This window comes from Aegilops tauschii, chromosome 3 (assembly GCF_002575655.3).
Source record: "Aegilops tauschii subsp. strangulata cultivar AL8/78 chromosome 3, Aet v6.0, whole genome shotgun sequence".
Lineage (NCBI taxonomy): Eukaryota > Viridiplantae > Streptophyta > Magnoliopsida > Poales > Poaceae > Aegilops > Aegilops tauschii.
The window spans coordinates 599,899,718-599,916,233 of NC_053037.3; the positions used below are offsets into that span (position 1 = coordinate 599,899,718).

At 46.9% G+C, this 16,516-nt stretch overlaps 1 protein-coding gene across 2 annotated transcripts; it reads left to right on the forward strand.

Moving 5' to 3' along the window:
- Positions 1-261: 261 nt before the first annotated feature.
- On the forward strand, positions 262-4,497 carry LOC109765832 (uridine 5'-monophosphate synthase-like). 2 transcript variants are annotated; one of them, XM_073511258.1, is made up of 2 exons: positions 262-1,236; positions 1,578-1,761. In XM_073511258.1, the coding sequence occupies exon 1, from the start codon at positions 447-449 to the stop codon at positions 1,221-1,223; it is 777 nt and encodes a 258-aa protein (XP_073367359.1). In that variant the 5' UTR covers positions 262-446; the 3' UTR covers positions 1,224-1,236; positions 1,578-1,761. The 2 variants fall into 2 exon arrangements, with proteins under 2 accessions (XP_073367359.1, XP_073367360.1); XM_073511259.1 differs by lacking the exon at positions 1,578-1,761 and adding an exon at positions 4,143-4,497 and having other exon boundaries at positions 332-1,236.
- Positions 4,498-16,516: the final 12,019 nt, after the last annotated feature.

A 16,516-nucleotide genomic window follows, 5' to 3' on the forward strand; every position in this document is an offset into this window, starting at 1 on the left:
GGCGCGCGATCCACCCATGATCCACCCGTGGTTTCATGCGCGGGGCTGCTTTTCGTTTTTATCTCTCTGGTCGCGCGCGCGGGCGGGTTGGGAGAGCGCTCGGTGCTGCGACTCGGGCGACCGACCGTGCGCCCGAGCCACGTCCCATTTTCAAGTAGCGAATCTGGCGGGTCTTAGCCGCCGCGCCCCCGACCCCACTGTACCAATCAACGCGCGGACCCCACCCTCCATATATGGTGGCTCTCGGTCAGTGTCACGTTCGCGCTGACGTGACGGCGGCGCCTTCTGCGGCACGCCTCACCTCCTCCTCTCCTCTCCTCTTCATGGAAAAGTCACGCTTTGGTCAACACTACCCACAGTAGCACACTGCCAGAGCTTGGCTCCTCTGTCTCCTCCCTCCTCCAGCTCCACCGCACTCCCTGCCTCGCCGGTCGTCGCCGGCGGCCATGGACGCCGCCGCCATGGAGTCCCTCATCCTGGAGCTGCACGCGGTGGAGGCCTACAAGTTCGGCGCCTTCGTGCTCAAGTCCGGCATCACCTCCCCGATCTACCTCGACCTGCGCGTGCTCGTCTCCCACCCGCGCCTCCTCTCCCACGTCGCCGCCCTCCTCGGCTCCCTCCCCTCCACGCGCCCCTACGGCCTCCTCTGCGGCGTCCCCTACACGGCCCTCCCGTTCGCCTCCGTGCTCTCCGTCGCCCGCGGCGTCCCCATGATCCTCCGCCGCTACCATGAGACCGGCGCCGGCGCCGCCCCCGCCATGCGCGCCCAGGGCTCCTTCCGCGCCGGGGACACCGTGCTCATCGTCGAGGACCTCATCACCAGCGGCGCCTCCGTGCTCGAGACCGTCGCGCCGCTCCGCGCCGAGGGGCTCGTGGTCGCCGACGCCGTCGTCGTCGTCGACCGCGAGCAGGGCGGGAGGGAGAACCTGGCGGCGAACGGGGGCACGCTGCACTCGCTCATGACGCTCACCGAGGTGCTCGCCGTGCTCGTCAGCCACGGCAAGGTCACCCAGGAGAAGGCCGCCGAGGTGAAGCGCTTCCTCGACGCCAACAGGAAGGTCTTGGTGCCGGGGGAGCCCAAGGTGGTGTCGGCCAGATCGGCGTTCTCCGAGAGGGCGAGCCTGGCCAAGAACCCGGTGGGGAGGAAGCTTCTCGGGGTGATGGAGGCCAAGCAGAGCAACCTCTGCGTCGCTGCCGATGTTGGCACAGAAGGAACTCCTTGAGCTAGCCAACAAGGTATATAAATCATACTAATAAACATCTAACCTGATGTCCACTATATGTGTTTACTAATAAACATCTAATAGATCACACATATTGTTTGCTGTTTATTGATGCTCAGATAGGTTGTTTAGACATTTCTAATTTCTCATCTTGGGTAATCAAGCATTTTGTAATTTGTCAAGATGAAATTGACCGCATCAGTAATTCAGTACCTTTATGCATGAAGTAAAGACACAGATTTGGGGGTTGTGAACTGAATAAATCCAGAATTTTTGTACTTATTGTATATACCTTGAATATGTAACAGCAAATACTTTTGAGGAATCTAATGTTGCAAGTATACACTTATTCAGTCCTTAGATTTAAAAGCCGAATCCACAATTCTGCCGGCCTCGGAGCTTCATGTTAAGCATGAGGCGGAGATGAGATTGAAAGAGCTTCTCCGTGAAGACGAATTGAAGTGGGCGCTGCGGGCTAAGGTTCGCAAAGTTGTCCAGGGGGATGCGAACACTCAATTCTTTCACATGATCGCTAATGGTAAGCATAGAAAGAAGATGATATTTCAGCTTGAACAAGATGAAGGAACGATTTCAGGACAGGAGAACCTAAAATTATACATAACCGAATACTACAAGCAGTTGTTTGGGCCTCGAGGATAATTGTGTTTCCCTGGATGAGTCTAGGATTGAGGATGTTCCTCAACTTGCTGCTGACGAGAATGATATCCTTACGGCCCCTTTTTCCGAGAAAGAGGTGTTTGAGGCCATTTCACAGATGAAAAACAATAAGGCTCCAGGGCCGGATGGGTTTCCGACGGATTTTTATAAAAAATGCTGGCATATTATTAAGGGGGATTTGTTACCGATGTTCCATGATTTATTCTCGGGACAACTTCAGCTATTTCACTTGAATTTTGGAACGATAACCCTGCTTCCTAAGAAAACAGAGGCTGTTAGAATTGAGCAGTTCAGGCCCATCTGTCTTCTTAATGTTAGTTTCAAAATTTTCACCAAGGTTGGGACTAATAGGCTCACGCAGATTGCGCATTCTGTGGTGCAGCATTCCCAAACTGCTTTCATGCCTGACAGAAACATCCTAGAAGGGGTTGTGGTCCTGCATGAGACGCTCCACGAAATTCACACGAAAAAACTAGATGGAGTTGGTTTTAAGGTGGGTTTCGAGAAAGCGTACGATAAAGTCAAATGGCCATTCCTTCAACAGGCCTTGCGTATGAAAGGTTTTGATGAAGCCTGGCGACGCCAGGTAGAATCATTCACGCAAAAAGGGAGTGTTGGAATTAAGGTGAATGACGATATAGGTCATTATTTCCAGACACATAAGGGCCTGAGACAAGGTGATCCGATGTCTCCTATTTTGTTTAACATTGTAGATATGTTGGCAATTCTGATAGGAAGGGCTAAGGAGGCTGGTCAGGTGGGTGGCTTGGTGCCTCATCTAGTTGGTGGAGGTGTGTCTATCTTACAGTATGCTGATGATACGATCATCTTTATGGAGCATGACTTGGCAAAAGCGAGAAATATGAAGCTGGTGTTATGCTTATTTGAACAATTGACCGGGTTAAAGATTAACTTTCATAAAAGCGAGGTGTTCTGCTTTGGAAGAGCCAATGAGGAACAAGAGGCTTATAGGCAATTGTTTGGGTGCGAACTGGGGACTTTACCTTTTACGTATTTAGGTATACCCATTCACCATCGTAAGCTGACAAACAGAGAATGGAAGTGTATCGAGGATCGATTTGAGAAGAAACTGAGCTGCTGGAAGGGCAAGCTCATGTCATACAGAGGCCGATTAATTCTTATTAATTTGGTGCTCACGAGTATGCCTATGTTCCTCTTATCTTTCTTCGAAGTCCCAGTTGGAGTTAGGAAAAGGCTGGACTTATATCGATCCCGATTCTTCTGGGAGGGCGATGAACTGAAGAGAAAATACAGACTCGCCAAATGGGATATTATTTGTCGACCAAAAGACCAAGGGGGTCTTGGCATTGAGAATCTTGAGGTCAAGAACAGATGTCTTCTCAGCAAGTGGTTGTATAAGTTATCTGTTGAGACTGATGCCGTTTGGGCGCAGATTCTCCGTAGTAAGTATCTTCAGTCCAATACTTTGTCCCAGGTGACAGTGAGACCGATGGACTCGCCTTTTTGGAAGGGGCTCATGAGAGTCAAATCAGCCTTTTTCAATAGGACAAAGTTTATAGTTGGTAATGGCACAACCACGCGATTCTGGGAAGATAGTTGGCTAGGAGAGACGCCACTCGCGCTTCAGTACCCGTACCTTTATAGTATTGTTCAACGGCGTGATGCTTATGTTGCAACAATAATGCAGTCCATCCCCTTTAATATTCAGTTTAGGAGGACGCTTGCCGGCAATCGTTGGGAAGCGTGGCTCCATTTAGTGAGTAGACTGATGGAGGTTCAGCTATCTCAACAGCCCGATCAGTTGCGCTGGAAGCTTACTAGGTCTGGAGAGTTCTCAGTTAAATCGATGTATCTTGATGTTATTAACTCTAGCACCATTCCTAGTTCCAAATTTGTATGGACAGTCAAAGTTCCTTTGAACATTAAAGTGTTTATGTGGTTTGTACATAAACAGGTCATTTTAACTAAGGATAACTTGGCAAAGCGTAACTGAACAGGACCTACTAGGTGTAGTTTTTGTGATCAGAATGAAACTATCAAACACCTTTTTCTTGATTGCCCGTTGGCCAAAGTATTATGGCGGACGGTACGGTGCACATAGCCTTTAACATTACTCCTCCGAATTCTGTCAGCACGTTATTTGGAACGTGGCTTAATGGGATAGAGTCCGAAACAGGAGTATGTGCTTTATTGTGGGCAGTATGGAACTGCAGAAATGATTTGGTTTTTAACAGGACAACAAATATTCATTTTTTGCAGGTTATCTTCCGAGCCACTGCGTTGATCCGTATGTGGCCGCTACTCACTCCGACGGAGGCCGGGGAGCGTTTGGTTACTGGATCTATCCGGTGGGAGATGGTAGCACGGGATATCTTCAACCGGTTTAGATGGCGGTCATGTAATAGAATAGGCGATTAGTTTTCCTATCTTTCTTGTGCCAGCCGGTTGTGGCCTTATTTGGCTAGTGTGTTTTTGGCTCTTTGGCTTTTTGTGAGCTAGACGTTACTTTTTTTTCAGACTTTTATACCTTGTTAAACTTATTTGAGTATTTATAAAATTGGCCGTATGCATCGCTCTGATGCAGAGGCCGGGGAGACCCCCTTTACGAAAAAAATGTTGCAAGTATAATAAATAGTACTGAAAAATATCAGGTATGGCCGTATGGGTTCAGTATAGGTGCTAAATAGTGTCAGCTTAAAGTCTCATACAGCTCTTCACTAAGCTATTAGCTTTGACCTTTTCGCTATTTTTTTCAACCCCATTTGATAAATTTCCATGAACCTGCTCTTTAAATTTCTGTTACTAGGCCCCAAATTTCCATGAATCTTAAATTTTTTGTTCTCCAATTGTAGGTTGGTCCGGAGATTTGCATGCTTAAAACCCATGTGGATGTCTTGTCTGATTTTACACCAGATTTTGGTGGCAAGCTCCGTTCGGTATGGTCACCCTGCTTCTTATGCAACCTTTATTTTCTTTCAACCATCCTTATTATTGATGATTTTCTTCGCATTTTTATGTCTGCTCGTAGACTAATAGTGCCATACTAGTGCAGTACTGAATTGGAGTTTGTTTGTCTGTAATCAGATCTTGCATCATTTTGAAAAAGAAAAGAAATTAAGTGTAGAATCATGCTTCATACTGTTCTGTCAGGAAGTATGTTTCACTTCTGCACTTGTTAAGATGTGGAAGTGTGCTTTTTCCATCAGTTCTGTGCACCCAAAATAGGCTTCTTCGCATTTGGGCAAGATAGCCCTGTATACCAAGGCAATGTACTCTGTTTGCGATCTGTTTTCTACTGCAGAAATGCGGTATTTGCTGCGATCTGCTTGCTTTCTCCCACGTCACTCTGTAAGATTAATTTTGTAAGGCCCATCCGTACGTGTAGCATTGTTCAAGGCCATTCTAGTCCTGTACTGAGTTGGAGTTAGTTTTTCAGTAATCAGATATTGGATCATTCTGAAAGGAGAAAATAAATCATGTGTTGGATCATGCCTATCAGGTGTAGAAAAATAAAGCAGGTGTAGGTTCAGTGCAGAGTGTCTTTGTTCATGCAGTTTTATCAGGGGAGCATGTTTCACTTTTGCTTTTTCCCCTCAGTTCTGTACACCCATAATAATGTCTTCTTCGCATTTGGGCAGTGCACAATAGACCTTTATACCAAGGCAATTTATTATGCTCGATATAGATATGTTTGTTTTCTATTGTAGAAATGTGGCTTTGGCTGCTTGGTTCTTACATAGCTTGTTTTTTATTTGATGTTTTCTGAAGATCGCTGAAGAGCACAACTTTTTGATCTTTGAAGACCGCAAATTCGCTGACATTGGGAACACGGTAACTATGCAATACGAAGGGTAAGATTAGAGTATTAAAAACCACCTACTGACTTCTTCTATTTTACGTAGCAGTGCTCATAATATGACTAGTGGTCTTACTTCTGATGCAGAGGAACATTCCGCATATCAGACTGGCCAGCCACTCGTACTAGCTCTACAAGATTGCCAAGCACGGGGTCAACTTCAAATTCATCTAGGACGCGTTTGGTAGCCTGCATTCCCGCGCGGGATAAAATAGGCTGTTTGGATGCATGTATTTACTGTTTAGCCCGCATAGCACGAACCTCAAAGCACCCCTTAGCCAGGCCCGCTAGGAACGGCCGAATCGGCCGTTTCTAGCAAGCCAGGCTCGAGCGATGCAGGGGAGGGAAACGCCGCGCCGCGCCGCGCAGGGGAGGGAGATGGCGGGAGCCATTGCACATCTCCGAAATAGCGGCGAGACGAATTCGAGTCACCGCCCGTCACTACTAGGAACACCTTATACACAGAATCTTAGCAGCAGCGCGGTTTAAAAACAGACGTTATTGCTAATTAGCAGTAGCGAGCTTCAGGAAACCGCGCTACTAATAGCACGGTAGCAGTAGCGGTCTAGGTGAAAGAAACGCTACTACTATAATTGCCACGACGTTACCTCCAGGCTAAATATAGTAGTAGCGCCCTTCCAAGGACGCGCTACTGCTAAAGTCCTTAGTAGCAACGTTTTTCTTCAAAACACGCTGCTGCTAAGTATTGCACCTAATTAAGTTTAGTCCCATACTGCTAAGCGAACAAGGTGTTTACCACCTTAAATATGTTACTTCTCAAACTATCTCCAGCACTTGGTCTTCATTGAACTATATGTGTAGGATTTGTAGCTGCAATATGAATCTTCACCAGTGCCTATACAGGTACTGTGAGGATTCATGTTGACTATTTAGATTCGACACAAAAAGATCAATGATGACCAATGTATATTTTTGATGTTTTTACATGTTTAGACTTAGCAGTAGCGTTTTTTCAGGGCAAGGCGCTACTGATATTATAAAACAGAAAGGAATAGCTGTAGCGCGTTTCGCTGGACACGCTATATATAGCTAACTTAGCTATAGCACGTTCCGGCCAAACGCGCTGCTGCTAGTTTGACTTAACCCCGGCCGCGCGGGCTCAAAATTTCGCTAAGTCCCTCCCCTCCACTCCCCCCTCTCCCCCAACTGCTCCATCGCCGTCGTCGCCCTGCCGCCTTCAACCACACCGCCGCCGCCCGAGGCCGTCGTCGACCTCACCGTCGAATCCCTCGAGCTCACCGCCGCCGCCCTCGACCTCACCGCTGCCGCCCGAGCCCGCCGAGGACCTCCGCCGCCCGAGCCAGAGCCTGCCCTCGCCGCCAACCGTAAGGCTCTGCCTCTCCTCTCCCCTACCCTCTTCTCTCTCTCTGCTAGGGCAATTCATATATATGTTGATGCTGTGTTGATGTTCATATGAACCCTAGGTGTTCATATGAACCCTAAATTTGTTTAGGGCAGTAGGCATTTTTTAGCATTTAGGAAAAATGATTAGCAATTTTTTTTGGAAATTAGCTAGGGCAAATTTTTATGAAACTTGGTTATAAAAAATTATTTGGACTATGGACCTGAATCTGTTCCAAATTTCATTCAAATGAAATTTGAATTATTTGGACTATGGACCTGAATATTTTGAAGAAATTGGGTGTAGGTACTAAGGTCTTGCTGTGGAAATTTTGGTGAGGTCGGAAGGGTTAGAGAAAATGGAGTTCCTAGACTTTTAGCTTTAGACAAAAAACAAAAGTATTTAGCTATAAATAAAAAAAGTAGCTATGACATTTAGCTATAAACAAAAAACAGAATTGTTTTTCTTTTCAAAAACTTGGTTAAACTAATTGTTGCTATGTAAACAATAAACAAAATTGTTGTTATATGATATATGTCATTGATGTTCATTTGCATATTCCATTATTGTTGATTATATCTTTTCATTGAAGTGGCCATGTTATATGCAAAGTTCTCAATAGTGTTTGCTCATGTTATATCTTTTCATTGAAGTGGTTCGATTGTGCCCAAGTGGCTTTGTTGTTTCCAGGGAATGAAGCCGAGTGGCCTATGTTTTGCCGGAATGTTGATTCATTTCCGTTCCGGCAAATTTCAGGTTCTCGATTTGTCCACTTTTTAGCAAAAGTCATGCCGAAATTTTCCGTGAATTTCGGCATGACTTGTGCTACAAACTAGGACATATCGAGTGCCCGGGATTTGCCGCACCAGGAAGGAGTCAACGTTCCTGCAAAGTATAGGCCTTTTTTATGTCATTATTCATTTTATTAGGTTTAGAATTGATTGACTAGATTTATAATAAGTTTATTTTTAGTAAGAACTAGTTGAATTGGACCAGTGACGGTCCAGAGGCTCGAGGACCCCGCGGAGGTGGTACGTCACCATGTCAGGGAGGAGAACGTGCACGTCCGTCGCTACTTGTTTGAGTTGGAGCACGGGTTCTCCAATACCTGGCAGGTTCTTTGGGCAGCTGACCGGAGATATGATCCTGTGATGGTTCCTTCTCTTTGGGTGTCCACCGCCCGCGCGAATACCCGTCGTGCGCTAGGGTTTTAGTTCTATTAGTGATGTTATATGTATGATACTATTCAGGGTGTATTAGTGATAATATTCGACGATGTATGGACGCATGAGATGATTTACTTTTGCTTATTGAATGCATGCTAATTTGAATACTTATTTATTTTACGATTTGGATTTGTATGTTGAGTATCCTGGTAGTTGCCTTTGATCGATTTTCAATTAATGTTTCAACTATGAACATAGGAAATGTCTGACGACGAAAAGGATTTCGGTATTTGCAAATACTGCGAAGACGAGCGTGGCCTGTGCGACAGAATCTTCCTAGATGATGATAGGCGCTTCAGCATCAAGCTGGACGAGAACTTCGAAGTGGATACAGTAAGTCATAATGACAAGTCTTTTTTCGTAATTAAGCATGACATCTGCTTCATTTGCTTCAACTTATAATTTAAATCTTTTACTATTCTTCTAGCATATCTCCTGCCATGCAAGAGTTTTTGTCTTGGATAAGATAGGTTTCAGTCCTATGCAAACTACTACGGAGGTAAAGAGAGTTAACTTGAAGACCGAGCATGGTTATACTTTCCACGCAAAATTATACAACGCAGACACCTACACCTATTTTGAATGCAAAACTTGGCAAACACTATGCAAGGCTTATGCATTTGAGCCTGATATATTTATCACCTTTGATATTCGATGTTCGTCCCAAAGATGATATTGAAGGTAATAGAGACATTTGGGTCGATGTGCAGACGCCTCCAGTTATACCATTATGTGAGTTTCTCAACCATATTTATGACTTCGATATTGTTTATTCAAAAATAGTTGACAACTAATTTCTATTGACAGCTTATTTCCATTCAAGCAAACATGTCTGGCGCTTGGTAGACATGACCGTCTACTGTCCTGGGGCTGAACTAAACTGCGAGGAGATAGGTCATTATGTTTCATGGCTTGAGGATCTTCATACTGTCAAGACAAATTATTTTTCTGGACTTAAAAAATCTTAGTACTCAAAACGTGCGACTAATAGTGTTCGTACTGAACTACGGTCACATCTATTTAGGAAAGATGGTAAGATTTTTACTATTTGTCCTCAGTGCATCTTTTGCATACATTATTTTTTAAGCTAAACTTTATTGCTAAGTATGTTACTATACGATGTTCTTCAACAGGGACTCCTGATGAATGTTGTGCCTCATTGGATCGAGACTAAAGGTCGCATGAGAATTGTTAGCTTACGGCCAAGATATCCTACAATGCACTTTAGTATTTTTGAATAAACAATATCGAAGACATAAATATGGTGCACATCGAAAGTACTACTAGTCCAAACTAGATCAAGTTTGGATTAGTAGTATACTTTTGACATGCACCACATGTTGCCTCCACTTGAACCTAATCCACCTTCATTTGACACACTGTTATGGACATATTGATATAATAACCTCATAATTGGTATTGTACCAAAATTTGTATAACGGCGTATAAATACACAAAAAATTAAAAAAATGAGAAAAAGAATACTAGTAGCGATGGAGAGTAAACACGCTACTACTAGCTATATTAGCAGTAGCGCGGGTGTGAACAAACGTTGCGGCTATATGTATTAGCAGTAGCACGTGTAGCAGGCGCTACTGCTAAGGAATAGTTGTAGCGCCTTATTAGTAGCGCGGTGTCCCGCGCTACTACTAGGGTTTTCCCTAGTAGTGCGTCGATTCGGTCGCCCTATATATCGAGGGTGACCGCCGCGGCAAAACTCCCGCCACTATTTCCCCCTCTTGAGCTTTCCTTCTGGCGCGGATCCATTTCGACGACGAGGAAAGCGGCGCAACTACTCCGGCGACCGGTTGACTGCGGCGGCAGGTCGACTCCTCTTCCTCTCTGACGTGCCAGGCACCTCCTTCGCGGCCGTTCCGAAGGGGATATGTGACTGGCGACCATGACCATAAACTAAATCGAGCGCATGGAGACAGAAACGCATACACTACTAGAAAAAGGCTTACTAGTGGCGCACCAGTTTTGCCTACTAATGGCGCACTACTGGTGCGCCACTAGCACCACGCCACTAGTATTTTTTACTAATGGCGCACCGCTGGTGCGCCATTAGTATCTGGTATTCTAATGGCGCACCAGGCGGTGCGCCATTAGTATAGGCCACGGTGCGCCATTAGTATGCCTCAGGGGGCCATATATACCCATGTGCTTTGCCATACTAATGGCGCACTGCTGGGTGATGCGCCATTAGTACCCTCTGGCTGGCGCACTGCGGTGTGATGCGCCATTAGTATCCTTTGGCATACTAATGGCGCACGTTGGCGTGATGCGCCATTAGTATGTATATTAGGGATTATTTTTTTTCTTTTCTAATTTTTGCACAGATTACAAAATATATTATTGGACAGAATATAAGCAGCAGCACACAGCAACAGCAGATTCATCGAATACAATAGAAGATTAGTCTCCGAATACAATTCATCATATTAGTCTCCGAATTCAAAAGACCGAACAAAGATAGAACATTACAAGTCTCGAGACCGTGAGTAGCGAGTTTGTCTTCACATTACAAGTCGATATCGATCATCTAAACTACCATCACATAGAAGAGAGCTGCGGTCATCACGATGAGTATCATCGCGATGAAACTGGTCTTCATCCGGTTCCTCCAACGCTCCCTCCTCTCTCCCGCTAGATAGCGCGCGTATCTAGATTCCGCCTCCGCCCTAGTGGTGTACCCTTTGTAACTGTTACTGCTGAAACGGTGAACCTGTCTCCGACACTCCTCCCAGTCGTCGTAGACTCCGGGAACCTTACCCTTGTACACGACATACGACGGCATCTCTATGCACTAGCCAAACAACAGACAATACATAAGCAATATATAAGTATGCAACAAAAGGATCGGAAGAGAAAAGCAAGACATTAATAGCACGATTCATGGTCCTACTAACAAATAGCATCGATTACATCTAAGTTGAACGACTGTCCAAACCAAAGAGACATACAAGTTCACTAAAGTTTAATTACAACATGAACTAATCAATGTTTCAGAACTACACATAGCATCACTACTTTCGACTCGACTCATGGGACCGGAGCGTGGATGAAGCCGCCGTCTGTCGTGATGGTCATGAAGTCGCGGGCGTTGTCAGCCTGCATTTGTAGCGTTGTGTCTATCTCGCTGTTGGACGGTTGAAATTTGAGGTAGAACTGCCCCGAGGTACGAAGGACATCTTGATGGATGATTTCTGCAAACTCCGACTGGATGCGAAAGAATTCTTGTCGGATGTCCGCGTCCTGGATTGCCGCCAAGCTTGCGGCCCAATCTTTGAGATTATTTGGTAGCAGAAGGTGATTATGGTCCCGCACGATCGCCCGCATGTGATGGAGGGCGTAGTAGGCATCCTTCTGACCACCAGGCGGCTGCTTGACGCAGGGGAACGTCGTATTGTGGGTGAACACGTGCCTGCCGTACCTACGAACTGGCCTCTTAAAGGTGCCTCCAGATGCGGCGTAGCCGGGGAGAGCATCATCAAGAACTTTCTTGATATTTGTGTAGTCTATCTTGGAGTCACGGTCCGGGTCGAAATACGTGGCCATGGAATATTTCGGGCTTAAGAGGATGAGTGTGCAATGTGTGTCACTGCACAGAACACGGAATGTTAGAAAAAAAAAGAACGATCGAAATCTAAGAAATCATATGTTACGGGGCGGTTAGGAGATGACTTACTCGGGAAAGTAAGGCACGAGGAAGTTATCCTTATCTGGGTTTGCCAGAATGACGCCTTCGAGGTGTGAACTCGTGACTTGCCGGTCCCCAGCGCTGCCCAAGATCTTGGCACGCATGTAGAAGGGGTCGACTATCACAATGTCCGGGGTCTTTTCTCTAATGATCCGCATCTCCATACTCAGCGAAAGAACGAAGGTGTAGTGCAGCGGATGAAGGTTAAGCATAGCAAAGATGTCATCAAATCGTAGGACGATCGTACCCCCGACGGCGCTATCCACAAAGCCCTTGCCCTCTGGCACCTTGGCCACGAAAACCGGGTATGCCACATCATTCTCTCTGAGACGCCGCTTCTCCAAAGAAAGAACACTGTCATGCAGACTCCGCATAGCACCGGTTGTAGCATTGAGCATATTTGTCGGTAGCATCGGCCTACCCGCCACATGCACCCTCCTCGAGATATCCTTAGGTGAAGGTGGCCCTACCTGAGCACGGATCGTACTCGGTGCCGGCTGGCTCGCACTGGTGCCCTTGTTAGTCTTTCGTTTCCGTCCCTTCTTCCTGATCTGCTGTAATGGGATCGAGTTCTGCTCACAGACCGCCTTCTTGAGCGTGTTGGGGCTGATAATATTTGGCACCTCAGCTATCTGAGGCTCGGTGAAGGTGGCAGCTGGAGGCGTCTCCTGAGAACTGAACGCCAAACGACGCCTGTTGCAATTGGGTTTCTCCGCCGTACCAGCTAGATCGCGGTCGTCTTTTTGAGGGTTGGGTTCTTGAGAAGGAGGCCCGCAGAACTTGTCACCGTACCCATGTTCGGCAAAGTACTTATCGACGTTGGAAAATGTACCGCCGTCGTTGTCTTCGTCGTGCGGATCCTGTGCCATATGCATGTCCGGATCCTGTGCCATAGGGATGTCCGGCATGTCCGGTAGCGTTGCGGCGTTCTTGCCATGGCTTGGCGCTGGCATGACTAGCGGTCTTGTCTGTGGGGTGGTGTCCCCCGCCCCCAAACGAATCTGGCTCTTCTGCCAAAGCAGGGGCCAGCTTACACAGGCGCTGAGGGTCATCACATCATCTTCGTCGGCCCCAGCAGGTCGAATCGGAGGTAACAACTCATCGCAGCCTAGCAGCACCCGAACCAGTTCAACCCTATACAAGGTGGGTGGCATCGGATTACCGTGGAACACGCGGTTGCCCGGTTGAACGATTCTGCCCTTGGCGACATCGACCAACTCGCCTCCCACGAAGTGCAGGAGAGTGCAAGGAACATCGGTGGCGCCCTGCGAAAACATGTAGGGCGTCAGGGATGCCCAGTCAAAGGCAAGGAGATGAAGTCATCGGCCGAGAGGCTTAGTTACCGTGATGCCGTCGAGCTCGGCTAATGTCGAGGCACCGCCAACAGCGGGTGTGCGCGTGCAACTGACGGAGGAGGCCCGTGCCGGCGCCGGAGACACGAATACTGCCTCCGCCGGAGACACCAATGGTGCCGCCTGCGCGTTGTGCGAGTTGCTGGCCGTGAAGCTGGTAACCGGGGGAGGCCCCTGTTGGCCGCCCGCAATCCACGTCGTCAGCCCCTGAATCAAGGTAGGCACAATGGCGGTGAGCGTCGTTCCCAGTTGTTGTTGCACTTGCTCTTGGACAATCTCCGGAATCCGCGCCACTTGTGCCTTGAGTTCTTGAACCTCGTGCGACTGGCTTTCCGAGCTGGTCTTTTTCTCCTTTCGCCCACCAGCGGTATAGTATGACGACCATTTTGTGGACAAGCCTTTGCCGGCCACACGACCAGCTGACGACGGCTTACTGAGCTTATCCTTGTTTTTCATTACGTTCAACGCCCTATTTAAAGGGGTGTCAAAAGGGGAGCTCTGAGACGACCCCGCGCTACTGCTTTCAGCCTCCTGCGGAAGGAATGTGAACCATTTAGAAATTTGGCTTCATTAATTAGAATGCAACCATATGGAGCTAATTACGCGGGGGTGTATTCCTTACCAGAACAAGCTCAAGCGCCCTGGTCTTCGGATCCGTGGTAAGCTCCTTTGTTACCGGGTCCTCCTTGTACCGGGCCCTGACAAAGTTCCTGGTCTGCTTGTCACGTAATTTCTCAAAGCGGGGCGGTAGGCCTTGCTCGGCACGCTCCGCGTCCTCCTTGTCCCATATAGGCTCCGCCACTCTGTAACCGCCGGGACCGAGTTGGTGGACCCCTAAGTTCAACTCCCGCATTTCTTTCCCCCACTGACTTGATTCGGAGGTTGCGCTGCTCTCGCACTTGATCTTGAACTCCTTGTAGTCATCTTCGCTCATCAAAGGATATTTCGCCTTGATCTTGTCATAACTATCACCTTTTTCAATCATTGCCTTCACCGTGCTTCTCCATGTAGACAGGGCCGTGCTCATCCTCGTGAGGGCGGCACTGTTCACTTTATTCCCTGAGAGGCGTGTGTTTGCAAACTCAGCGGGGAACTTGTATCGTTGGTGCAGCTTCGTGAAGAGGAGGCTGCGCAAATTCCCTCGGTCCTTATGCCTTAGGTTCTCGGTGTTGATCGAGACGGTGCTCCGGAGAATGCACCCGAGCTGAACCAAGTACCCCTTGACTACATGTTTGGGCGCCGTTGGATGCCCGTCGGAGTTCACTTCAGTAAATTCCTCCTTGACGGTGCCGAGCACGTTCGGGCGCCGGTCCTGCCGTTGCCTCTTCGGTTGGTTGCCATCTGTGCGTGCGCCGCCATCATCAGTGGTGGCATCCTCGGCGGCACCATCAGTGGTGTCATCCCCGACGCCACTAGGGGTTGTGTAGTCAGGATCGGTGTCTTCCGCGGCGTCCTCATAGCGGTGAGGTTCTTCCTCCATCTCCTGGGACAGCTCCCAGAATTGCTTGCCGCCCGAACCGCCGGCCTCATCGTTGTGGGCCATGTTTCGCTCTAAATAGGAAAAAAGTTTGGTCAAAAAGTTGGTTATTGTCAAGGAACAAGATCATGGTCTCATCATTTAGGGTTTGTCGACACCGAGGCATCCTAAAAGCTAAGCTTTTATCATTTAGGGTTTGTCGACGCCGAGGCACCCTAAAAGCCTAAGCGTACATCATTTAGGTTCTCATCGACGCCGAGGCACCCTATAGAAGCCAAGGTTTCATCATTTAGGGTTTGTCGACGTCGAGGCACCCTAAATGCTAAGTTAAGTTTTCAACATTTAGGGTTTATCGATGCCGAGGCACCCTAGGTTGGGCCTAATCACTTGGCTCTATTGCCACCTATGCAGCAAGAATGGTGGGGCAGTTGATCCTACTTAACTAAGTACTAAGATACCCCGGCCCATGCATTAGTCGCAAGTACCCCATATGTCCTATTTTTAGCAAAGTCATGCTAAAATTCACTGAAAATTTCAGCATGACCTTTGCTGAAAATAGGACATATGGAGTACCCAAATTTGCCGGAACGGAAGTTATTCGACATTCCGGCAAACTCAAGGGCCTCTCGGGGTACCTGCAATATCATTATCCCCGCGTAATGAAGTCGCCAATGGGTCATTTCAGAAGATCACAAGTAGCATCATCACAAGTACAACATCATCTATAGCTTTATATTAACAAAGCATCAGCACATATACAAAAGACCACTTATGCCAACAGTATGGTTTATATCATATTCAGAGTTAGAAACAGGAAAAACCGGTGCTTCAAAGCCTACTGGACACAATTTACATCTATCAGTACGGGATGTCCTGACTAATTTCAAGTGTTCACAGGTGAACTTGTACCATGGATGAGCCTAGTGCTTCATTAGTTAACTGAACAGAGATAACAGGGCATAACACCATACATAAAGTGATGAGCACACATACTACTGTCCAAGCAAATTAACTGAATAGTATTGTGTCAAGTTCAGTTTGAAAATTCAGTTACTGCTTGAGTGATTTGACACCAAAAATTACTCCCAAAAATTACAATGACTGTATATTGACTGCATATATTCACTGTACAAGACTGAATTCAGTCAAGAAAACCTATCAATTTCTGTTCACTGCATATATTCACTGTACAGGCTGTCAAGTTCTATTTCAGCTCAAGTTTCATTACAACACAAACACTGTAATTCATCTGCTCACAGAAAAATTAATAATCAAAATCAAATTACAATAGGGGTCCCAGGTTTGACCCCATGATAGGTGCTATCCTGGGATTATTCCTCTTCTGAACAAACCATCATGCATCATTTTCTAACCAAGGCATAGCTCAGGAAAACCACTTGCTTTGACCAGAACTAGCTGATTACCCCAAATCTCATGGTCAAATTAGCAAGGCAGAGCATTTCTCTTACATGACCATAGCAAGAATGACACACTCAACTTCATTGCTTCAACCACATGGACAACAGAGCAAATGTTGGAAGTTGACAATATACTTTAGATTCACACATGCTCCCCTAATTATTTTTTCTGTATCTTTAGATTATGTACTTTAGGCACAATCATACACAATTCTGACTAATTCATCACTGTGGGCCAGCA

Coding starts and splice junctions, on each gene's coding strand:
- LOC109765832 (XM_073511258.1), top strand. CDS start 447: ATGGACGCCGCCGCCATGGAGTCCCTCATCCTGGAGCTGCACGCGGTG.